Source organism: Nesoenas mayeri (genome assembly GCF_963082525.1).
Source record: "Nesoenas mayeri genome assembly, chromosome: 23".
Classification (NCBI taxonomy): Eukaryota; Metazoa; Chordata; class Aves; order Columbiformes; family Columbidae; genus Nesoenas; species Nesoenas mayeri.
The window spans coordinates 5,214,906-5,239,835 of NC_137574.1; the positions used below are offsets into that span (position 1 = coordinate 5,214,906).

The 24,930-nt window shown below is 51.0% G+C and overlaps 1 protein-coding gene across 1 annotated transcript in view; it reads left to right on the plus strand.

The window, feature by feature from the left end:
* Positions 1 to 4,858: 4,858 nt before the first annotated feature.
* PKP1 (plakophilin 1) overlaps positions 4,859 to 24,930 on the plus strand; it is a gene marked incomplete at both ends in the record, with an annotated part of 41,155 nt that continues 21,083 nt past the window's right edge. Inside the window, 3 exons of the mRNA XM_080358269.1 lie at positions 4,859 to 5,060; positions 12,473 to 12,573; positions 22,742 to 23,166. Coding sequence (XP_080214395.1) covers positions 4,859 to 5,060; positions 12,473 to 12,573; positions 22,742 to 23,166 — 728 coding nt within the window. The remainder of the gene's footprint in view (positions 5,061 to 12,472; positions 12,574 to 22,741; positions 23,167 to 24,930) is intronic.

Below are 24,930 nucleotides of genomic sequence, written 5' to 3' on the forward strand. Positions count from 1 at the left end.
CATTGCCCACTTTCAATGGAAGCCTCTTCCAGCAGCCCAGGTAATTTGTCCCCAAGAACAGGCTGCAACATCACCAAAGGTGCCATGAGCACAGGGAGTCCCTCATCGCACCCGTCCCCTCGCATGTGTCCTGTCCTGCCACTGAGGTGCACCAGGCCAGTCCTTGGGAGAGGGGCCATCCTGGAGATCCTGAGCTGGGATCTCCACACAGCCTCCTGGGACTCGCTCTGCAGGAGCTGGTTATCTCAGACTCAAGGTTTGCCCTTGTCCTGCAAGGAGGGGCTTTGCCAGCAGGACCCTGCGTGATGAGTCGTGGTGGGAAGCATCTCCCCTGCTGAGCATCTTCACAAGCGTGAGTGAAGAGACAACCGTGGGCCGAGCTGACCCTGAGTGGGACATTGCCCTGGCAGACAGTACCGGGTAGAGATGGCAGGACATCAGCAGCCCTTTGACCTGCTTTGCAGAGGCTCCTTAAGTGAGATAGGGACACAAGGAGATGAAAACTGGGTGGACTGGCCAACCTGATGGCCTTCCCCTGGAGAGGAACTCTGCTCCTTCCTCCTCCATCACCATCCTCCCCTTGCAGGGCACCTCCCTAATTCCTGCCCTTCCCTGGCAGCTGCGTGGCCACTCCTGGTGCCTCATTCCAGAGTGACCTGCTGACCAAGGCATGTCCCTCTGGCTGCTGACAAGCCTGACCTGTAAGCAGTTCAGGGTTGTGATGTTGCTCATTGAAGGTGGGACCTGTGATGTGACTGTTTGACCGGGAATGTCCAAGTGTAGGGAAGGAACAACCGGTATCTTCAGCCTTGATAGCGCTGAGCCTGGACCTTCTGCCAGGCACCTGCAAGTTCCTCCACAGGGTGGTCTCCAGCCCACAGGTGTCCTGCCCAGCTCTGGGTCCCACTGTGTGTGTTACGTGTTCCATCGGCCACAAATGGGGCAGCAAAACAGAGAAGTAGGAACCTGAATCCATGGAGATCCAGCTGGCAAGGGCAAGGGCTTGACCTGCTCTCCAGGCCCACGATGGTCAGGAATGGAGCGCGGGACACACAAGGAAAGGCTGGGAGAGCTGGGTTAGTTCAGGCTGGAGAAGGGAAGGTTTGGAGGAGTCTCATGGCTCTCTGCTGCGCATTAACTGGAGGATGCAGAGAAGATGGAGCCAGATCTCCTGAGGTGCACGAGGAGAGGAAGAGAGGCAACGGGAACAAGCTGGGTCATGGCAAATTCCTCTTAGATACCTGGAAACAAGATCACCACAAGGGTAGGCAAATACTGCGAGAGAGTCCAGAGAGGCTGTGGGATCTCCATCAGACCCCAACAGGACAAGGTCTGGAGCAATTGGGTTCTGATCTGGTTCAGCAAAGCTGGCCCTGCCTTGGGCAGAGGGTCAGTCCCTTCCTATTTTAATTATTCTATATTTCTCTTAGGACATTAACTTTGTTCCCAGGTACTCTATCTCCATCACACAAGGCTTCCGTCTTGCTGCACGTAGCCTTGCAGCTGCTCTACGTGAACCGTCCTTCCTTTCCATGGAGAAATCAGGGGTTTCCTTCTTTTTGTCACATAAACTCCCACCCACAACGAGACGTCTCCAGGGCTTGGGTAAGTCTACCTGCTTTGCCAAGGGCCAGCCCGTGATCTGCCCGGCGCTGTCACCGTCTCATCCTCCCACAGCACCACCCCAAAACCATCTCAGTGCCACACGTGTGCGAGAAACAGAGGGAAGGCTTTACTCAGGAACAGCCTGTCCCGGTGTCTCAGCAGGTTTCTGCCTGTCTTTCCTCACCTTGACAGCTCCATGCTCACTTCCAACTGAGCCCTGGTCACCCTGTTAGACCCGAGCTATCCATTTGTCCCGTTTCTCTGGTGCTTTCTGGTCCTACAGAAGAAGGAAAGGCTTTCATGAGAGGGAGAGTGAAGCTACAGCTTTGCTAATCCCGTTGTCCTCCTGGACAAACCTTACCAGGCTCTGGGAAGTCTCAGTTGTGCTGGGGCAAGGCTGATTCACCGCTCAGAAAATGGCATTATCCAGCACCCTCACCTCTGTCCCTCAGGAAGAAACAACTCGAGCTGCTTAAACAAGTCCACAGCAGGACTCTGTTGCTAATTTTGGGGGCCAGCTGTTTTCCCCCAGCAGATTTTGCAGTGATCTCTAGACACTTCCAGCTCAGGAGCGCCTGACAAGTTTGAACAGCGAACCCTGCGCTGGGAGCCGCGTTGGGCCAGCGAGCCCTTTGATTGCGATCAGCCCGTTGGCAGGAATCCCAGGAACTCGTACAAAAATGCTTTGAAGAGGCCAGATGCACAAGGCGTGTCCCGCCGTGGGGCGCGGAGCGGTGATTCACGGCATCGCCACGCGGTGCTCGCCGCGCGCTCACGCAGCCGCCGCACCGCGCCAAAGGCCCCGCTCTCCCTCAGATCACCCGTTGCGCGTTGACTTGGTTTTGCTTTCTAACCTCCCGCCTTTCGCCGGTCGCCCCCTCGCTCGGCACGGGGTTTGTTTCCCTTCCAGCCGTTCCCGCTGCCGCCCGCCCGCTCCAGACAGAGAGGCAGACAGGGAATTTGCTCCAGGCGCTGGTAGGCGCAAGCTCTGCCGCTGCGCCGGTGCCGCGCTGGGCTGGCGGGGATGACACTCGCCGCGCTCTGCTAAGTAAGCACCCGTGATTCAGAGCAGGGACAGCAGTTTGCATAGGGGTGCAATAAACTCTTTTCTTTAAGTACCTTTAGCTCTTTTAGAGGTGGGTTTGGAGTCTGTTGCAGAAACCTGGGAGATTCCCTCCCTTGGGCTAGACCGTGCAAACCCGCCTGAAGAAACTATTGTTTCTTGAAAGCTTCTGTAAGCTCCATGTCCCCAGTGCCGCAGCCCAGCTCAGCATTTTGGGTGAGTTATGAAACAGGGCAGATGCCAGAGCGCAGCATTTGTATTATCCGCCAGCAAATGACGGGATGTGATAAACACTTGGCTCTCCCGTGCGGGACAGGGTGAGGGCTGTTCCTCGCCGGGGGGGGAAATGACATTACAGGTTTGCAAGAGCTGGGCACTTTGTTGTGCAGAAGCCATCCGACGCTGACAGCCTGTCATTGATTTGCGAAAACATCGCTTGGCATCGATAACAAGCTTTCAGGAGAAACAAGTAGGACAGAAGAAAACAACACCCAGGTATTGCTTTGCTGTTCCCTACCTGGACTGGAAGACGTATCCCCAGCAGCAGAAAATCCTCCTCCATCTCACTGGGCCACCCAGGCTTGGGCAGCACTGACTCCTCTGGCCTTGCTGGGCCATGGTCTGAATGTCCAGGTTGATTGAGCAGAGGTGTCGGGAAACCTGGCAAAAGGGGACCATAGGTAATTAATTACCCTCTGGTTGCTCTAGGCCTCTGTCTCATTGCCAAAGTTTGAGTTTCTGCTGTTGGAGTTCACTGGAGGAGCCTCCTGGAGCATCAGAAGAGGAAGGTGCACAATGTTCATCATCCCAGGAGCGCGCCCTGTGTTTTCTGATACCGCTCTTGCTCTTATGAAATCAAATAAAGCTGCTTCCAAGGAGGGACCCAGCTGAAAGCACCCTTGGAACCGTCTATTCCCACCAGAGAGAAACCTCACAAGTCCTCTCCACTACAGCACCCTCCTCCCGGCTCTGTGCTGATGACCTGGTCCCAGGGAGCTGCTGCCCTGGGGACCACCCCTTGGTTATCCCCCTGATGGGTTTTGTGCCTCTTCTCCTGTATCAGCCTCCCGTTGCTTGGCAGGAGCTTTGCCAGCGCTTGCTGTGACCTGAAACTGGTCACACCAGCACTGAGCTGTTCGGTTCTCTGCAAACGAGTCCCTGCAGTGTGGCTTGGCAGAGAGAAAGTTCTCTGCTCAAAGTCATAAACTGACATGTCATTTCTTGTACAGCCATTTTATCTTCCATTCCTCTTGCTAAAAGGCCTGTTTTAATCCGTGCTACCCCAAGTTACTTGCAATGATTGCCCCAGTTCTTTGCCTGTTGACTGCCTCTGTTTCTTAGTGGAGGAGAGCCAGGGTGTAGGGCTGTCCCTGCAAATAGTGTCACCCCCTTTGGGAAGGGGTGTCACCCCCATGAGCCCAGCAGGACCCTCCTTGGCCCCCGCTCCTGCAGTCCTGGGCTTAGCGGGTGGGTTTGCAGCCTGTGCAGCCAGAGCAAGGTTTTGCAAATGGGGAGGGGGACACATTGACCTGGGAGCATCTTGGCAGGGCCCGCACCGTGGGCAGTGTTGCTACTGTGACCCATGCGTGTGCCATGCTGCCTCCTGCTAACAGGGCCGTCCTCAGGCTCTTGGCGCTGAGACACCATTTTGATCCGGTTTAGATTAAGGGAAATAATAAAATACAAGACGAGCAGGTTGCGTGGAAGATCCTCCAGCTGCCGAAGAGCACCGTTTCCTACCCAGATCCACCAAGCCCCACCCATGAGCCCTCCATGGCGAAGGAAATGGTGATGTCCATCCCCAGCCCCTCGTTCCTCCCACTTCCCACCGGGACCCGCGTGCTCCCCTCGAGCCGTCCATTCGGGCACGGGCTGGGGGCGGCAGATTTGGGGCGAGGGCCGCGGGGAGCCCTGTGCCCCGCAGCGCTGGCGCGGGGGCTGCGGAGCCGCGGCGGCAGCGCGTGGGTGTGTGCAGGCAGGGCTGTATATCCAGTCTGGCAGAGGGTGTGCCTGCTCACACGCCGGGGAGCCGAGCCGGGAGCAGGAGCCCTGAGACACCCTCGGCCGGGGGACGTATGGCAAGGAGGGATTCGGGAGATTAACCCCAGCACCAGACGCCTTTGCTGTCGCCCCGTGTCGCGCGCGGTCAGGTGAAGCGCAGCCCCCTCGCCCCCCGCTCTGCTCGCAGCCATGCTTCACTCTCCGCTGAAAACGGCCTTGGCCTATGAGTGTTTCCAAGATCAGGCCAGCTCCACGCTGGCTCTGCCCTCGGACCACAAGCTGAAAACTAAGGGCACGGGCAAACAGCGCGTCCAGGAGCAAGTGATGATGACGGTGAAGCGGCAGAAGCAAAAGTCGTCTGTGTCGTCCAGCGTGGGCCACTCCAACCGAGGTAAAATCCCACCGCGCGCTGGACAGCAACGGGGTCCCCTCTGGGGACTGAGCAGATGCTGTGGGGTCGTTTTGTGGGGTTTTGGTTGTGGGGGACAGATTGGTTCGTGTATCTCCTGGGTTACCCCGGGCAGGGGATGCTGAGTTTTCTTGCACTGGGTGGAAGAGTTAGGACAAGACGTGGAGCTGGATGCATCGACTCCCCAGTGGAGCTGATCTCCCCACACTGCTCCACATCCCTGAGGCTCTCAGACATTTCAATGTGGCGCTGGTAGCCATTTGATCTGTGGCTCTAAAGCTGGAGTAGCTGCCTAACCTTTGCAAATCCTTCCTCTGCAAGTGCCCCCGTGGCTGGAATCCCCCAGCAGCCCCGTCCCCTCCTGGGGTGGCCCAAGCTCACGGCGTTGCTGCTCCAAGCCAGGGCTCGGCTGCCTACCAAGCGCTGTGCAGTTGGCGAGCGGGCAGCTCTGCCTGCACATAGAACACGCACCTGAGCTCAGGATTTGCCTCTGAAGCTCCCAGTGTGCCCTCCATTTGCAGATTGGGAGCTGTGGGAGCCTCCGAGTCACCCCAGTGTGTTAGGAAGGAGACGAGTTAGGAGGGGAGATACCCTTTTCTTACTTGCCTTGCTTCAGCGGGGATGCTTTGCAGCCCCTTCCGTTTTGCAGATGGGTACAAAGCGGTGTAGGGATCTGTGCAGCTGGTCAAACCCATGCACTGAGTCTGTGCCATAGAAAAGAAATCAGCCGAGTCCCAGAGTGAGATCAAGGCTTGGCAAATGTTATTCTTTGCTGTCCAGTGTCTGGAGAAAGCTGATTTGGAGGTAAAGCCCAGCTTTCCCCAGCCGGGAGCTGCAAACCCAGAGGGCTGTGACAGCCACAGTGCAAAACCTCCCGGCTCTTGGAGGTGCTTTGCAAGCAGCTGCAGCGAGCTCAGTGGCCTGGATGAGCTCACCGGGAAGGGGAAACCCGAGGTTTTGGGGAGAGGGGGTGCTGGGGCTGGGACGGAACCGTTCGGTCACGTCTGGAGCAAGCAACATGTAGGGAGGTGTTTGCTGGCAAGCTGGGACAGTCTCTGCTGCCTCTTTTGGGGATTACATTTCACCCAGCAGCTTTTCCACGCTGGATCATGAGGCTCAATCCAGCGCTGAAGTGTCAGGGTCCAGACACACAGTTTGGGCTCATTGACCAAGAGAAGCCAGGTGGCACTTGGCTGCGGGTTGAAGATTGGAGGTGGAACTCCCATAGGAGCCATCCTGGCTGTTGACATTGCAATTGCTGTGATGGAAGGAGCAGAGAGGAGCTTCGTGGTGGCTGTCGCATGTGCGGTGACCTGTGATGGGCACGGCCAGGAACAAATCTCTGCTTTCTCTGGGGTTTTTTTTGCATGTTTGTGGACACAGACTCTAAGGGACGGGTTGGGGATGGAGCGAGGAGAGCTTTCTTCTGCCGCCACAATGGAAGGCAATGGGAGATGCAAATCTTGTATTTCAGGAGGGTTTATTGCTTAAGGTGTCACAGTGCAAGACTGGACAAAATAAAATACGAAGCAGGACAAGAGGCAGAGAGATGTCCCTGAGTGCTGCCCACAGGCAGGACGGCGGGGGGGCAGAGGGGGTTTTCTGCTTGGAGAGGATCCCAGGTGAAACCTCTGGGCAAAGCAAATTCCCGTCTCGGCTCGAGCAGCGGCAGCTCGGCCCCTCCTCCAGCCGCTCTGCGATGAGAACTGCGGGGAAATGGGCAGCTCTGGTTTCTGTGTCCTAGGGAAGCTGAGTCACATCCAGCTCCCAGGAGCTGCCTCCAAACGTGGGGCTGAGGCTGTCCCGTTCCCACCACGGGGAGCTTGGCCGGCACGGAGCTCCAGCAGGCGGGTTCACCGCGGTGGCTGCTCCCCCGTGCGCTTCTGGAGGGAATCCCAGATGGGCAAGAAATTGCTGCTTATTCTTGGGCTTTTCCCCTGGGCTGGAGCCTGAGAGGATCAGGTGAAGCTTTCAAGGTGGAATGTTGCATTGATTTTTACTCCTAGTTATCCAAAGGTTTGCTGAGCAGACCTGATGAGAAGCATTGATGATTCCTACAAACAGGCTGTCAGGCGTAGACATCCACCTGTTTGAATGCTTCTGAATCCCCCCCGTGATTTCTCAGAGATGCTCCTCAAAGGCAACACAAGCTGGAGAATCCACAAAACCCCCGAGTGCTTTGTTTCCTTTGCACCCAGACACTTTTCTGCATGTGTCTGTTGGTCCAGGTCCAGCTCCTGTTGCTCATTTTGATCTGTGGTTTGGGCAGGAGCCGAAGCGCGGCTCAGAGCTTCCTCCAGCTTCAGAAACGCGTCCCTGTCTGCATAGGATGGGGAGCATGGACACGGACCCCTCTGGCACTTAGCAGGGATGTGTATTGTTGTATCCCACAACTGGAGTTTCTTTAGAGGGTCAACAGATGTTTCCTCAATGTCCTGCTAGCTGATGGATACATATAATTAGTTGGTTACTTGGAGCACAGCAAGTCGAGGCGTTGTGGCCACTCTCTGAAGATCTGGTGTCACCCAGCACTTGCACAAGCCACCGCAGGGCAAGGTGATCCATCTGGGCTCCAAATGGTGTGCACTGGGTAGGGCAGTGAGCAGAAACCAGTTGCAAGCTGCACAATCCTGCACCCACAGCGGGGCCTTTTCTCAGCACAGCAGCTGCAGGCGTTCCCAAGGGTGGGTCTGTCATTTGGGTTTTGGGTCTGTGGAATCTTCTCTCCTTGGGTTTTGGGTCTTTGGAGTCTTCCCTAGGGCGTATCTGCCCTTCTCTCCATGGTAACGGGTAACTGGATGGCTCCTTCTGAATCTGTGAGTAATGCACATTTCCAGGGACAATGCATTTCCATGGCATGGCAGGAGAAAAAGCCAGGCCGAGCTGAATCAGCTCCTCGTAGCCAACAGCTCCTGTCAGCAAAGAAAGGTTTGGTCAGTGACTCGTCGCTGGTTGGTGGGACAGAGCAGGGAGCAAAGATCTGAGGAAACCCACCCGAGGAGCTTCGTGTCCAGCTGTCCTGGGGCTCAGCTGTGATTTAGAGATTTGCTATTCGGGCTGTGGCTGAGAGGGGAGAAATCCCACCTAGTTCTAATGAGATCTCACCTAGTTCTAATGGGATCCCACCTAGCTCTAACAGGATCCCACCTAGCTCTAATGAGATCCCACCTAGCTCTAATGAGATCCCACCTAGCTCTAACGGGATCCCACCTAGCTCTAATGAGATCCCACCTAGCTCTAATGGGATCCCACCTAGTTCTAATGGGATCCCACCTAGTTCTAACGGGATCCCACCTAGCTCTAACAGGATCCCACCTAGCTCTAATGAGATCCCACCTAGTTCTAATGAGATCCCACCTAGTTCTAATGGGATCCCACCTAGCTCTAACGGGATCCCACCTAGCTCTAATGAGATCCCACCTAGTTCTAGTGGGATCCCACCTAGCTCTAATGAGATCCCACCTAGTTCTAGCGGGATCTCACCTAGTTCTAGTGGGATCCCACCTAGCTCTAATGGTGGTCATTACTCCGATGTGAAGGAGAGATTCTAGAGTTAGTAAATCCTTTGAAGACTTTAACCTTCCCCCGGTGTGAGATGGTTCAGTGAAAGCCGTCTGTTCTTCCACAGACCTTCGACTATTGGGATTCAAAAAACCACCCAAACCCTTTAGCTCCTAGGCCAGAACACAGAAGTGAAGTTGGGTCATTCCTTCAAGAACCTCAACCTCTGGGATTCTACCAACACTTCTCTCCTGGGAGGCATCCAGGCTTTGCTTTGTGCCTCCCACAGGCCCTCTTCTCTTACTACGTTTTTCCTATGTTTAATCATCCTTATTGTTTTAAAGCCGTGCATAGTTGATTATTTAACTCGTCTAGCCTGCACTACCGGTGACTGGTTCTTGTCTTGCCTTTCCCTGCCACAGATTAATATTTATTAACGTGCATCCATTTCCACAATGCTCCCTGTTAGCTTTATGTGTCCGGCTGAAGCCTTTCACCGGCGTGCTTGAAAAATGGCACTTTTAATGAAATTCTTCTCCTTGCCGTCAGTCTCTCGGCTTCAAGAGGTGCAAAGTTGCCTTTGAAGAGAGTAAATAATTCATCAAGTGCATTGGGTTTGATGGGAGTCTGGGTTTGCTCTGCAACAATCATCAGAGAGGAGGATGAGGGTGAGGGGGGCAAGTTGTGGGGCTCACAGCAGTTAAGTGCGCGATCTTGCAATCTGTACTTCTTGTAGTTGAGTTTTTGCCCTTGTGAACTGTCCCACTGAAGTGAAATGAGACTTTAGGTGTGAAAGAAATGCCTTGGAGGAACAACAATTAGGGGATGGGTGTGAGGGGTCCCTGCGGTGACAGACCCCAGGTGTTTTCTGCCCAACGCCATGGTCATTGCAGGCTGTGCTTCATCTGAGAGACCCTCGCCCATGTTTTTCTGCCTCTGTCCCATCTATTATCTACTACTAACACTGTGGGTTTAATTTAATTGACTCTGCATTTGTCCAAGTGCAAGAGGGCACTTCAGAGACCTAAAGAGCTGCTTGGGTGACAACAAATGGAACACAGACATATGGAGATAACCAGGAAAAAGCACCGGGGTGGCATCTCCCACAAAGAGCATTTACACCCCATGCCAAAATGCTTTGTTTTGCTTTTTTTCCAGGAAATAGTCCGCTTTTATCCCAGATTCTCAGGATCTATGACCAGTTTTACGGTCTTTACCCTTGAGGTGGTTGAAAAGAGGAATATCCTTCCTCTCCCCGAGGGTGGGGATGCACCTCCAGGCTGGCTCTCCAGATGAAACACAAGTGTCTAAACTTGCAGAACTAAACAAAGGGGATGTTTTCTTTAGCCACCTCCATCACAAAGTCCCCAGGTTCTTCCTGGCCTTTAGACTGAGCTCTCCAAGCCACCAACCCCAGTTGTGCGGTGGCAGGAGAAGCACCTTCTCCAACCAGCAAAGCAGCTTCCAAATGCCTTGAACATTTGAGGTTATATATAATTACATCTTTATAAACTCTTATATACAAGTTCTTGGAGGTGAAGGGCGCTTTTTCAACAACTGAGGAACGTAAACTTGCGTGAACAACTTGCTCGCTTGAATTTGGTCATGTAATGGCAAATTTACACAAGAAAATTAGAGATGTGCCTAAAGTGGCTTATTTTTGGTGTCTCCCTGCTCAACCCTAAAGCTTTTAGAGCTGTGCATGGCAGGAATGGACCCTGAGAGGCAAACCATGATTCCCAGGGAGGACTGATCAGATGAACCTGTGAGTCATGCCCAGAAACCTTCCCTTCCAACTGCTCCCAGTGTCACGAAAATGCTCCCAGGTGCCCATAGTTGCATCATATTTGCATGGAACAAAAGGCCGATTGCAAGAAGTAATTCCCAGGAAACTGTTATCACGGGATTGTTTTATCTTTGTGCTCAGGACACTTGTTAGCAGGTAACTCTGTCCCCCGGTGAATCACCCGTCCCAAACTCACCGCTCCAAACCCTTGCCTTGCTTCTGCTCACTTCTGGTTGGACTTGATGGTCTTGGTTGGACTTGACGGTCTTGGTTGGACTTGATGATCTTGAGGGTCTCTTCCAACCAGAAGGATTCTGTAGCCCAGCACTAACATCCTGATCTGGAGTTTCATCGCAATCTCAGGGTGGGGAGGGACACAGCTGTGTTTCTCCCATTGCGTGTCAACGGCCATTTCCTTGGCTTATCAGCAAGTTCTGTGCTAATTAATATTTATGAAGCAATCAAGGCTGGGGAGATGTTTAGAGGAAACAATGACCAGCAAGTCTTTAGACCATGGAAAACGAGATCCTCTGGTTTTCTGCACAAGCCTATGAAACTACTTCACTGCTGCTTATTCCGTGTTCAGTGATGCTTTTCAGATGCTGCCGTCCATGCAGTCTCGCTCCTCTCTTGTTGACAACAGAAAGCAAATTGCATTATTAATACCACATCTACGGGAATGATCTTCCTGAGAAAATGCAAGAATTTTCAGCCACGCACCGAATCACCATAACAGGTTCTGGATGCCTGGGGCGAGGCAATAAACCAGATTTATTCCAGGGATCGGTGGCTGTAGGAGAGCTGAGTGGCTTCAGGGCCTTTGTGGTTGAGCTTATCCAGTTTATCTAAGAGATGAGTCTTATCAAACAGAGAGATTAGGATATTTCTGACATTACCCACCAGTTTAGGTGCATAACTTAAGACAGGTAAGTCCTGATTTTGTGCTTCGTTAGACATTCAGAGCTTCCCCTGGAAGCTAATGGGAGTGTAGAGTTTGCACTTCCTCATAACGGAACTTGGGATGCAGCAATTATTGAGCACTTTTGAGAATGAAACTTAACCTTAAACTCCTTTGGATCATCTGAAGGAGGTTCAGGGAATTGGGGCATGGAAAGAGAACAAATCACTTCATTTTGTTCTTGTAGCGATGAATGTTGCGTTGAGTAAAATACTTTTAGGAGAGTTCCAAAAATTGCACTGCCAAGGGCTCCTGATGAAAACCACCTGAAAGAGCTTTTAGAGGGGCTGAGACAGGTAAATCCAAATGCTCGAAATAAAGCACTGAGAAACAGTAGAAACAGCTGATGGGTTTCCTTGCGATCCAAGATATTGGCGTCTTTACAGAACATATCTGAGATGTAGTCTCACATATCTCCCCAATGCCTCTAAAGAGAATGATGGAGCTTAATACATTTTCAGGAAAAGAAAGTACAGATACACAGAGTGATCTTTTAGAGACTGGAAAGCGAAATCTAAGGTGGTGCAATTAGGTTTTTTAGTGTTTAGCTATTTCAGATCCCCAGGTGTTGAGTAGACCTTGGAATCATTCACCCATCTTGTTGGTTACTTACTATTGACTGGATTTAGCAAGCCTTGCGCAGGCTGCTTGTGTTGACGTGATTAGAGTATTCAGAGCAGGAAAACCAGCCTGTCAAAAGGGTCGGGGATGGGTTTTGCCTTCAGAGACGAGGCGAATTTTACTTACCTCCAAGTCAGAATGTTCCAGGTTCAGACCTTCTGGGATGTGTAACACAAAACATCACCCTGCTCCGCTCACATAGCGAAGCCCTAAGGTATCGCCCGGCTCTCTGACCCCGTCTGCTCTTTCCCACCACATATTTTATGGCGCTTGGTGTTTTGTGCTGTTGCTTGTGTTCTGGGGGCTGGAGTTTTTGAGAGCTCTTATGAAATGAACATCTATGAGTTGCCTACAATGGCAAGGGCTTGACTTACCGCTTGTGTTCCTGTGTTCCTTATGGTTTCTAACTCTATTATTATTCAGTAACAAGCAGAAAGGATCTTAAGTTGCTGGGAGATAAAGAGCTTTGTCCAAAGGGGTGCCTGCTGGGCCACTTTCTCCTGCTGACCATGCTTTTTCCATTTCCAGGTTCCATGTATGACGGTTTAGCTGACGGTTATGGCTACGGGACATCCCGAGGCAGCTATTACACCAAAACCCAAACGGGGAACAGCAGCTGGGGATATCCGGTAAGATATTCTTTTATCTGGGAACTGTGGCATGTTCTCGAGGTAACCTGTGCAGAAAGCACCTTTAGCAGGAGCAGTCACAGAGCAAGGGCACTTCAGAAATTACCTGAGAGACGATGCATGGGTATCTTAGAAACTAATTAAATGTAGTGGAAGAGGATCCCTTGAGGCCCCTATACATGTATGTGGCTGGGGATTTTATTGTGGAGAAGATTTAGTCTGGGTTTGTGGATGAATATCCCCACGGCACTAGAGGTTCGGGTTCGGACTCTTATGTCTCGGTTCAAGTTTGGAGCACATCCATTGCTCACCTGGAGCCATTTTTGTTTCCCTGCGCCAAGACTTCTCTGTGAACAGCATTAATGTGGTTGAGTGGTGATGACTGGGGGATTTGCGTCCTCACTGTGTTGCGGTTTCCAGTCTCAATGCTAACGCGGGTCCTTTTCAGATATCCTCTGAGCTTGGAAAAGAGGTGGTTCATTTCTCCCACACTGGTTTCCAAAGAAAATATTACAGAATGCCAGAAAAATCACGGGTGAGATAGTGCTTGTCTTTGTGCAGTTGGAGTTCATACATCCCACAGAGGTCCTGGTCTTGTCCTTGGTAACAGACCCTTGGTACACTGGGAACCACTCCTGACCACCCCAGTGTCTACTGGGACAGCTGCTTGTGTTGCCTTTCCACCTGTGTTCTGTTCTTCCTTGGTTTTCGTCAACTCTGAAGTAGAAAGGAGCAATTCACAGATCTGGGATTTGAATACGAGAAAAAGAAAGGGCTCCTTTCAACAACTCTGGAGCTGTAAAGCGCCTCCCAGTCAACTATCAAAGGCTCAAACCAGGAAATCTGCTTATGTTGGCTTCAAGCACAGAGACAGATGGCTGAAGCTTTTCCTGGTGGTTGCCCGATCCTCTGCCTGTTCATGGCAATCGCATTCCTGAGCTGCAGGAAGATTTATCTGTTGCCTTTCTTAATGGCCGTGGCGTAGCGTGCTTGCTTCAAGGCAGTGATAATGTCACTTTGCTGGGTTTGCATCAATGGGTTTGCTGCCTCTTGAGTGTCCTGTTGGAAGGGTTGGCACATCTTTGACATTTTTATTTACAGACTGGCTGTCAACTTGTTTCAATGTCCCTTGATGAGCTGGTTAAATCCCAGATAGTGTTTCTGCCTGGTCTAAGAGCAAAAGGGTGGGTCAGAGCAGAGGTCCATCCATCCAAATGTCCTGTCTCCATCACCAAGGCAGTGATGGGGCCCTGCAGAAGAGTCTAAGCATGGTAAGCAGTCAAGGACACAACCTGGAGTGTTTTTGTGGCCATGAGAAATTAGCATCTGAGGGACCTCCTGGGCCGGAGGTGGAGTCTCTGGGCTTTGTAAGTCAAATGCTTGTGATGTTTTGTTTTGATGATGTATTGCTGTTGGTCTATTGTGACTCCTGAGTGGAGTTTGCTATGCTTTGTCTAAGCAAAACTGCTGTGTAGCACCCATTCCAGTAGCTTCTAGCTGTTTTTTTTATTAAAGAGAGAAGAAGCACAGCCCTAGCTCTGCAGTTGCCCCTCCAGCTCACGCTCGTGCTGACAAGGTGCCACTGCAGCCAGTGGTGCTGGTGTTTCTTGTTTAATTTTGCTTATTCCTGATCTTCTTCCCAATCATTACAACATTTGGACAAACGTTAGGGAGTTAGAAATGCCCCTGGCTTCTGGGGGTTTCAGCCCAGCGGTGAGGATGGTGTTTTGGTGAAGAGTTTACAAGGTGATGATGAAGGTCAGGGCCTCCATCAGATACCACTGGGTACTGTGCACACAGCAGCTCAGGATGGTGTTTTGGTGAAGAGTTTGCAAGGTGAAGATGAAGGTCAGGGCCTCCATCAGATACCACCGGGTACTGTGCACACAGCAGCTCAGGAACTTCTGGTTCACCACAGACTTGTAGAATCAGGGAATAATTTTGGTTGGAAAAGACCTTTAAGATCATATGTATGTTCTGTGAACAACTCTGCATTTCCTCAAGGTCTTTCTCCAAAGTTAAGTGTCTTACAAGCCTCTCATTCTAGACAAATTTGGTAAAGATCTTCAAGACCTGGGCTTCTTTAGAAAAAAAAGGACAGGGACTCGGGAAGGATTCACAGTAAAATTTGTCTTACCTAACTGTGTCTATCTGAAAATCAGACGTTGAGTCTTAACAAGTCGTCTAGACTCCTCCCATGGCCAACAAAGAGAGAGGGATGAGGAGGTGATTCATCTCCCCTATCTTGGAGATCTGTCAGGTCAGGATGAATCAGCCCCTCTGGATGGTATCTGGATGGAGCAGTCACCCAGCAGGCAGATGACAGCAGTTAGGGGCCATGAGTCCCAAGTGCCATTGGCACATTGGAACATATAACCTCAAGCCTAAATCTGCTTAACAAGCTTAACAGACATCACGCTCCCCAAGGAACCGCCTCCATTTTGCTTCTTCCAGAAAACTATTAAGGGTTCACACACATCCACAACCAACCTCCAGCTTGGGTTAACTTGAACTTTTGTCTACGGACCTATTTGAACCGTGTACAGGCTCTGTCTGAGCGTTTTAAAAGTGTTTCCTGCTTGTCATTGCTGCGTTGTAAGACATGGGAACAAAGATAAAGCAAATCTTGTTTTGAAGACAAAATTGCTGGACTAATGCTGTGAATGTTTCTGAGAAGTGTCAAAGTCTTTTGAGATGCACAGGGAAATTCAGCTATTTCAGGGAAATGACCCGGTATAATATTCAGGAAAATTACTTTGAATGCTTCTAGAGTTCAAAGGGTGTAACAAGCAATCCATGCCCGTATTGCTGCTCCACAGCACCTGCAACTTAGGCGCTGCTCTTATCGGTGCGTTGCCTTAGCTAGTGACTCTAAATGACATCTTCATAGCAAGAAAGTATGTCATTTACCCTGTCTCACCCACAGCTCTTAAAAGCTATTATTCCTGCCTTAGTCCGTCTGGTTTTATGTCTTCTTGGAAACCTCAAGCTTTTTGCTTCTGAGTTTTCTTCCTGATTTAAGTTATTGATGTTCAAATATTAGAGCGAAATAAATTATAGACCTCTAGACAACGCTCTCTCTGGCTCAGTCCACACTTCTCACTAAAACCCTTTATTTACCCTTTCTTAGAGACTATTTTCTGCTTGTTCCTACAGCGAAGTGCCTTGTTCGTAGCATCACTGTAACTGGCACTGCAATGAATGCTGGCTCATGTGCAGTGTAGGTGACACTGGACCCAGTGGGGCCACCCCACGTCCCCACCTCGGCAGAGCTGCACTTGGCATTTCCTTGGCTCACGTGTCGGGGTGGCTCATCCTCCAGGGATGGCGTCCCTGCTCCCATTGCACGGTGACTGCGGTTGGACACAGTGACGGCCGCATTAGTGACCGCAAACCTCTCTGTGTTAGGTGATCTTTCAGTCCAGGTGCTGTTCAGCCCAGAAGACCCTTAGGGACATTTGTCACCCTACTGACAGCGTGAGTTGTGAGTGGCCACCTGTTCCCAAAGCCACCAGACCGCAGGAGCCGGCTACGCCGTGTCCTGACGCAAGTCCCGAGCAATGCCTGAGGTCCCACAGGAGGTGCGGTGGTGGCCACAATTTACACAGACAAACATGAGGGAGGTTTGAACAAGCTAAACTGGGCACCCAGAGCAGTGCAGTCATGGCAGGAGAATCCTCAGCATGAGCTGCACCCTCAACTCTGGCACCCTCATACCACCCCAGAAATGGGATCTGCCCAGCACTGGGTTTAAATCGTAGAATCACAGAGTGTCCTGAGTTGGAAGGGACCCACAAGGATCATCAAGTCCAACTCCAAAGCTACTGTCACAGCCTCATGGCCCATGGGTTGCAGCACGTCTGCTCTTCACCCCAAGTGCCCAGCCAAATCCCCAACACCACGGGAAGGCAACACACGGAGCCGGGACACACACTGTCGGCACAGACCCTCTGAGGCTTCACTCGCACCTGCAGCAGGTCCAGCCCGGCAAGGGGGCCAGGGGTGTCCCATGTCTGTCTTGGCACTGTTGGGTTGATGCAGACTCAGGGCAAAGATGCAGAATCAGAACCAGATGCAGAATCAGGACCAGATGCAGAATCAGGACAAAGATGCAGAATCAGGACAAAGATGCAGAATCAGAACCAGATGCAGAATCAGAATCAGATGCAGAATCAGGACCAGATGCACAATCAGGACAAAGATGCACAATCAGGACAAAGATGGAGATTCAGGACAAAGATGCAGAATCAGAACCAGATGCAGAATCAGGACCAGATGCAGGAGCACCCCCAACTCCCTGTGCTGCTGCTCCCACAAGAAGGAAACACATCGGCGTGATTTGGGTAGAAGCTGCGGCATGTCCCCCCCAAGCACTGCCCTGAACAAGGTCCCTGTCACACTGTGTGTGTGTTGATAGGGTCACAGGCACATCTCGGGTGTCCTGTCTCCATCAGGTAGAGCAAATCATCATCCCCACAGAGCTGATCTCAGCCTGTGGCTTGTAACGTTCTGAAGAGCAGCTCAGCTCCCAGACCAAAGGGTATTTGGCATGTCTCCTGCTGCGGCCATTAAAGCAGTAACTGAGGTGGGTCCTGGCACATGAGAGCTGGGGACCGGTGGCCACTGGGCCACCAGTGTTCCCCACTGCTCTCCTCAGGCACTGCTGCTGGGGTCTTGTGCTCCACGCTACATTGGCCACCCAGCTTAGTTTCTCTAGTAATTATATCTGTTATGACACTAATGAAAAAACATGCACTTCGGGGATCCCTCTGCACTAGAGGCTGTATGTAGATTCTTAAACAAATTTTCTCTATGGGACAAAGTTGCAGAACCTTTTCTCCCAAATATATTATCTGCATGAGAGGTGTTTGCCACAAGACATGCAGCCTGGTGCCCTTCAAACAGATGGGAACGGTCCCTGCTGCCCTGGCTGGCTTTGCCTCTGTGGACAAAACCCTCTCCTTGTCAGTGGGAGCTTTGTTCCATAAGGATTTTAGGGCAAAATTTGTTATTTCCTGTGATGATACATTCAAGTTATAAAAAAGAGTGGTTTGGGCAACCTTACCAAAGAAAACAAGGATTGATAGCTGTTGCACATCATTGCTTGGTCAGCCCCTGGTGAGATTTTGCAAGAGACTCCATGGTTTAGAGCAGCAAGTTGGACAGAACAAACCGAACCATCCAGACGTAAATCTCAGCTGCATAAAGAACCAGATGAAACAGTGCACGGAAAGGCAGCACCCAAGAGAGGTGGGAAAGAGCATTTCAGAAATAGATAAACAATACATATGCTGGTTTTGCATTTTTTGCAACGGAGTGCGTAGCAGGCGGCAGCTGGAGCGTTTCGCAAGCGGCACGGAGAGTTTTCCCCACCCATCACTCAGGGTGGGACGCTGTCAGGTTGCATCGCCTGTGCTTTGCCCTCCAGCCTGGGAGAAACCTGCTCCTGACGTGTTTATACGGAGCCCTTCACTTCATTCTGTCTGCTGCTCTAGAAACAAACAAATTGCAAGGGGAAAAAAATGAGAGCCAGGTAATGAACTGATCGCGTCCTTAGATGCAGAAGTCAGAAACACGCAGTTATCTGGGAGGGCCTTGACGTGGAAAGGCAGAGCTGAGATTGGAGCGCGATTCCGGGGCTGCTGTGCCTGGCCCTGCGCTTCTGCCGCTCTGGAAAACATCGGGGGCAGAGACTTTGAAACTAAAGGGTTTAGAGAAGAAAAAAAAGACAGAAGAAGCCTCACGATCGATGGTTGTGTTCAAGCCATTTTGACTTTCTAGCACCAGTTTTATTCCAGTTGAAATAAGAGGTTAAAGACATTTCTTTACCTGGCTTGTGCGACTGTTGGGTGTTCCAACTGATGGTCCCATGTTGCAGGATGAGAACTGGTGACCCACAAATACTTATTAATGTAAAGACAGGTCTTTGCTGCTGCTGAGGAAGGAAAGCACTTAGTCCTTGGGCCTGATAGGAACACTGACACACTATCAGTGCTCATCTTTCCTCCCCTCCTCATTTTAATATGAATGGACGGCTCCCAAGGGTTGTCCCCAAACATACAGACTCATTTCACGGTAGCGGGGAGAAGTTCAGGCTAAAACTCAGGCTGTCGCTGTTTCCCAGCTGCACGTGAACATCCTTGTGCATCCCACAAGCACACACGACTGTGGGTGCTTGATGGCATTTGGCTCAGAGACCTACCAGGTTGTCCCAACCCCTCGGGTCTCGCGGGGAGAAGTCTTGGTGACAACCTGTGCTCTTCTGAACTGGTTCCAGGTGAGGTTTGAAGGCGAGAGATGGATTATTCCTTTTCAGTACTGCTGTTCTGCATAGGGAGAGCTCACTCTACACGCATAATGACATGAGCAAAAGTGGCAAGAGTGTTGTCAAGTGGCTGTTCAAACCACAGGCTACGCAGCAGCATCGCCTTCACCCTCAGAGGTGCGACCTCTCTGCAGACAAGCAGAACGCCTTGCTGTGCATCCTCACTGATCACTGCATCCAGCCAAGAAACAACAACCTGTTCCCTGGGCTGCGTTCGCTCCGGTGTCAGAAGTGAAGGTCTCCGGCTTAGCTTGGTGAGCATCTGAAATGCAGACAGAGTTTTTAGCCAGAGAAAGCTACTCTTAAGGCACGGACACGGTGCTTTTCTGAGATCAAGAAGCGATCAGGTCAGCTACGTCTGTGCAAGGATTTGTGGAGTATTTGGCAAGCAGGGCTGAAATGCGCCAAAGCCGGACGGAGACTCCTCATCGATTTGGAGGCTTTGAATCAGGCTCCTGCTGCAAAGAGGAATTCTAAGATACCAGTTAGGTCGGTGCCACTTGAAAGAGATTAAAATGGGCTCAGCCAAGCATCTGGTAGAATCAGCAATAAAAGTCATGCACTGACTTTGGTAATGAGCTTCACATCACACGGGAACTATTTTCCCATGAGTTTGCAAAAGGCTTCCCCGCCCTGCCAGGACCTGCACCGACTTGCAGCCCAGGGCTCCCTGTGTTGCAGAAAGACGTCTTTCCACACAGGCGGTCGCTTTGCTTCGCCCATCTCAGGGCTGGCAAGAAAGAGGACAATGCTCTATGCCACTATAAAACACAGCAGGAAATACAGAATTGATAATCCTATATTTATAAACACGGCCTCACGCCTTCCCTCGCCCGCTCTGCTGGCGGAGAGCCCGTTGTGAGTATGCTGGGAAGCAAACAATAGCTTTAGAGAAATGACAAGTTAGCTCTTCCCTGGTTAGTTGAATTAGTTTCGGCAAATGCCCAGGGGCTCCACGGCTCTGCCAAGCTTCTGGCAGCCCCAAAAAATAATCCCGGTTTATACTGAGTCATAAAGCGAAACGGCAGAGCTCACATCTAACAAGCTGCTGCTCTGTCCTCCAGCCGCTGCCAGCGCTGAGCCCTGGGAGCGCGTTCCCCACTCCACCGAGCACCAAAGTCCAGCCTGAAATGTTCTGCTGCTTCCCTGATGAACTGAGGGTTTCTGAACCCGGGAAAATGAAAAAATGAGGATGATATCACCCTTAGAAGGACGTACTCATCTGCAGTGGGGTAGATCATGAAGAAGGTCATAGCATGGAGGGTGTTGGGCTCTTCTTTCAAGTAAGAAGTGTTAGGATGAGAGGAAATGGCCTCAAGTTGCACCAGCAGAGGTTGAGGTTGGATCTTGGGAATAATTTATTCCCCAAAGGGCTCTCAGGCATTGGAACAGGCTGCAGGACTAGAGAAGTGATTGTGCCACTGTACTCGGTGCTGGGGAGGTCAAACCTTGAATCCTGTGTTCAGTTTTGGTTCCCTCACTACAGGAAAGCCCTTGAGGTGCTGGAGCGAGTGGAGAGAAGGGAACAGAGCTGGTGAGGGGCTGGAGCACAAGTGTGATGGAGCAGCTGAGGGACCTGGGGGGTTCAGCTGGAGAACAGGAGCTGAGGGGAGACCTTCTGATCTCTGAACTGCCTGAAAGGAGCTTGGAGCCAGGGGGGTCGGGCTCTGCTCCCCAGGAACAAGCACCAGGAGCAGAGGAAACGGCCTCAAGTTGCGCCAGGGGAGGTTGAGGTTGGATGTGGGGAACAATTTCTTCCCCAAAGGGCTGTGGGGCATTGGAACAGGCTGCCCAGGGCAGTGCTGGAGTCACCATCCCTGGAGGGTTGGACAGACGGACATGAGGTTCTCAGGACATGGGGCAGTGCCAGGGGTGGGGGAACGGTTGGACTCCATGATCTTGAGGGTCTTTCCAACCAAAATGATTCTGTGATTCTATGACTCAATGGAAGGTCACTTTGCTGTCACTGCACCCAAAGCATGACCAGGATGGAGAGCACCTCTGTGCGTGGCCATCCTGGAATTTCCAATGGGCTTGTCCTGCTGCCAGGGGAACTCCTGAGACTCCTTTCCCTTACCCATGTGCCTTGTCCTTGCTCTTCTTATCACATGCAAATTCTTCTTCCAAACCCCTGGGAGCTCTGCAGGATGCACCAAACCTGTTACCTGCTGTGCTGCAGTACTAACAGGTTTTTTCTGTGTCCTCTGGAGTAAATGCAAAGAGAATTTGCTCCCCTTTTCTCCCCTTCCAGCAATTCACCTGTTTAGATGCAAACGTGCAGAATGAAAGTATGAAAACTACTTCAGACTGGTGCTCCAATGATGGAGCAATCTGGTTATTGTAGCTGGACTAAAGGGTTTCTTCTTCTCCCGGTGGCACGTGTGCTCGATAACAACCCCGAAAGTTCTCAGCCATTACCTGTGCGGCTCTCTGGGATGCAGCAGAGAGGATTCACTGCATTCCTGAAGATCAGTTTGTTAATGGAAATATTTGGCTTAATTAATTAACATAATGACATTTCCGTGGAGTGTTGGAGACAGGAATGATGGGACAGAGTAGTGGGACTCAGGGCGAGCCTGCAGAAGACACCAATTTTTGTCATGGGTGTTCCTATGTTAGGAAATATGGATTTATTTTAACTGCATGGACTATTGCACCAGGCACAGACTTTTCCCACCTTGTGCCTTGAACCTCCATGGAAATAATAAGGTGCCAGCGCTGACTTTTCTCTCCCAGACCAAGGGATCCTTGGGTGGCTTTTGCAGAAAGAGGCACCCAAAATGCATCTGCTTAAAGTTAGGTTAGAGAAAAAAAGCCTTGACTCAACCATGGGTGAGCTTTCCCAAGATAAACCAAAGGAAGATGAGGTGGGAAGATGTGTTCTTTAGTTCTTTTTGTGCCCATTTTCTTGTTTGATTAATTGCAGTTGTGGTTTTTTACTGTCTTTTATTCTTATTTTTTTTCTTCCTGGTTTAGTAATCTCGATTCTTATTGCATATACCCCATTGTTCTCAGAACATCCCATTATATGGGCTGATACTACACACCTTGTAACTCATAAACAGATATTCGTTGTCTCTACTTGTCTCTTGGCACAATGACATTCAGGAATCCCTTACTGATTTTTCACTCCCTTTACTCCCTTCCTAAGGAACTTATAGATGGAAGGGGAACAAAATAGCATAAGGAAATTACAAATAAATGCAGGTAGTAGCGGAAGGTCAGAATGGGGCAATGTTCTCTGTGATGGCAAAGGATGTGGTGTGACTTTTCATGAGATACAAGGATTTTGGCTCCTGCACTTACAGGTTGGGTTAGACCCCAGATGTTGGAAATAAGTCATTTGCTCTAGTGACAGGGTCATATTTGGGCTTTCTGATTTCAAGCTCCTGGTGCCATGTTCTATTGACCAAGTGTCCCCAGATATCAAAGAAGGGTTTGGCACCTTTGGAAGCGCTGCGGTTGGGCTTGTTCTGTGCTTGCCACTGTCACGGAGCAGTGATTTAGTGTCCTGCGTCTGCCACAGGCACATGAACACCCATGGACCTTTGAGGACAGCGAGGGATGCAGGACACAATTCAGCTCCTCATGGGCTTGATGCCTAAAGTTACTCAGCTCAAGTCCCACGTAGGTTTGCTGCGATGCTTGGGGTTTAATGTTTTGGTGCAAGGAGGTGGCTTTGCTCTTCCCTCCAGGCTCATGCAGCGAGGACCAGGCGATTGGGCCACCAAGAGGGCCATAGGAATTCAGCAGCCGCAACACCCGTAGTGTGCTTGGCCACGTCGATCTGCAGCTCAACCCTAATTCCTTTCTCTTTTTGTCTCCCGTTTTCTCATTGAGCAGCTGTACAACGGGACGCTGAAGCGGGACGTGGAGAACAGGCGCTACAGCTCATACAGCCAGATGGAGGGCTGGGGCAGCAAGCACTACAGCAAGGCGGTCTGCAGCCCGGCCAGGCCCGGCAGCGACTACTGCTTCGTGCAGAACATCAAGAGCAGCCGCAGCGAGCCCGACCTCTACTGTGAACCGCCCCGCAGCACGCTGAGGAAGACTCAGGTCGGGGGCCGGGCAGAGCACAAGGCAACCTTGAACCGCCAAAGCATCTACAGCAGCTGCAGCACCCAGCAAGGAACTACCAGGACAAGTAAAAAAATGCCAACACGGGCCCTCTCCTGCCCCTCGAGCAACAAGCCCGATGTGGTCTATGCCCAGCCCATGACGAGCTGCAAGCAGGACGCGGTTTATGGACAGACTCAATCCAGCTCCAAGTAAGTGTTTGCCGCAACTAGTTGAATGTGTGTGAATGTAGACATGTGCTGCGGAGGTTTGTCCATCTGAGCCGGTCGCCTGAGCTGCTTTATAGCCACAGGAGATCTGCTCACCCATGCACACCGCGCTTAATTGCATCCTGCAGTAGAGTCTTAAGTGGGTCAGATGAGTCACGGTCTTAAAGGGCTTGTTTCTTTTCATGGCCCATGGAGGGAAACCAATAAGCCTGGCTCAGTCTGAACATCTCTGCTGCAGCTGTGTGGTGTCGGGCAAGATGATCTCCCAGGCTCTATGGTGGTGTTGGCCAATGGCTCCTTGACAAGGCGAGGGAGGTGAAGAGCAGAAGGGACTCTGGGTTCCTCCCCTGGCTGTCAGTCTGCTCTCATTTGGCACAAAATCCTTAAAAAAATCAACTGAGGGTCTGATGCAGATCAAAGCCAAAAAACTGCTGAGCGATTGTATGTATCTCTCTGTCTTTCCATCCATCCATCCCTTGCTTCATTCCCCTGAAAGATTTGATTCAGGTTCCAGAAAAAGTGAGCCATAAATTGGAAGAAAAATAGCCTAACTGGAATAATTTACCCAGCCAGGGAAGAGGAGGAAGCAGAAGGTCTTCAATTCCTCCCTGTCCAGAGCATCCAGCCCCACTGGGGTTAGGAGTTATGCAAGGGTGGAGGATGGTTCTTCACGTCTCAGTTAGCACCAGGTCCCTCATTGCGAACATCATTGCCTACAACAACAGGGTGTGTAAAACACACCGGCGAGTCCAGACACTCCCAGGCTGATTTAGCTGTGCGATGCAGCAGAGCACTCACAAAAAAATCCCAAACCAAATTGGTGGGGTTTTGATGGCGTTACAGTGATGTTGATTGAAAGCTGCCCTGATGTTGATGGCTGCGTTGCCTCCAGCTCTGGAGCACCAACCATAGTCTTGGAAGGGATGTGGTCTGCAGAAACTATAGACATGGAGGACTATGTTTTTTAGGTTTTGAACTGCAAAACATTGCAGTTCAAGGCTGTGACGTTTTATTGGGCTGGAGGAGGAGGGTCTGCATCATCCACAGATGTTCCCAGGTGCTTCTGCAGCACTATTGCTGCATCGCTGTCATACAGGGCTTGCTTGCACCGATCCAGAAGTTATCACAACTCCCACACAGACGTGTCACCTCGTCACACAAAGCCCAGAAGCTCCCCAGCTCATTCCTGCTGGTCCCTGCTCCTAAAGAGAACTTGCACACTGCAGGCTGTGAGAGTGACTAACAGGGCTCGTAGACTTTGTCGTAACTCACACCAAAGGCCTGAGAATGTTGAGCCTTTGACCCAAGAGAAAATCCTCCCTCACAGTCAGTGCCGTGAGCCAGACCATGTCCCTTTTCACATCTGAACGTAGATTTCCAGATCTCTCTGGCTGATTCTCTGCTCAGCCTGTTTTGTATTGAGTAAGAGAAATATGTCCCAGCGTGCGTATGCCAAGAAATGTCACTTGCCTGTTAGCATGTTGTCATGGAACCGGTTGTCATGTGCCCAGTTACTTCATGTTTAACACACGCAAATTAGCCCTGGCCAACCGGTGGCATTGCCTTGCTGCTCTCAGAAGCTTTGTAATTCCTCTGGAATGGGAAACAAAGACATTATATAAACTGGAAGTAACTGGTTCCAGGGAATTTCTGACTAAAGAGTATAACAGTGTAGTGGGAGGGATGGCGTAATGTTTAAACATGGGGCTGCAGCTGGTTTATGTCTAGGGAAAATGTTGCTTTTGA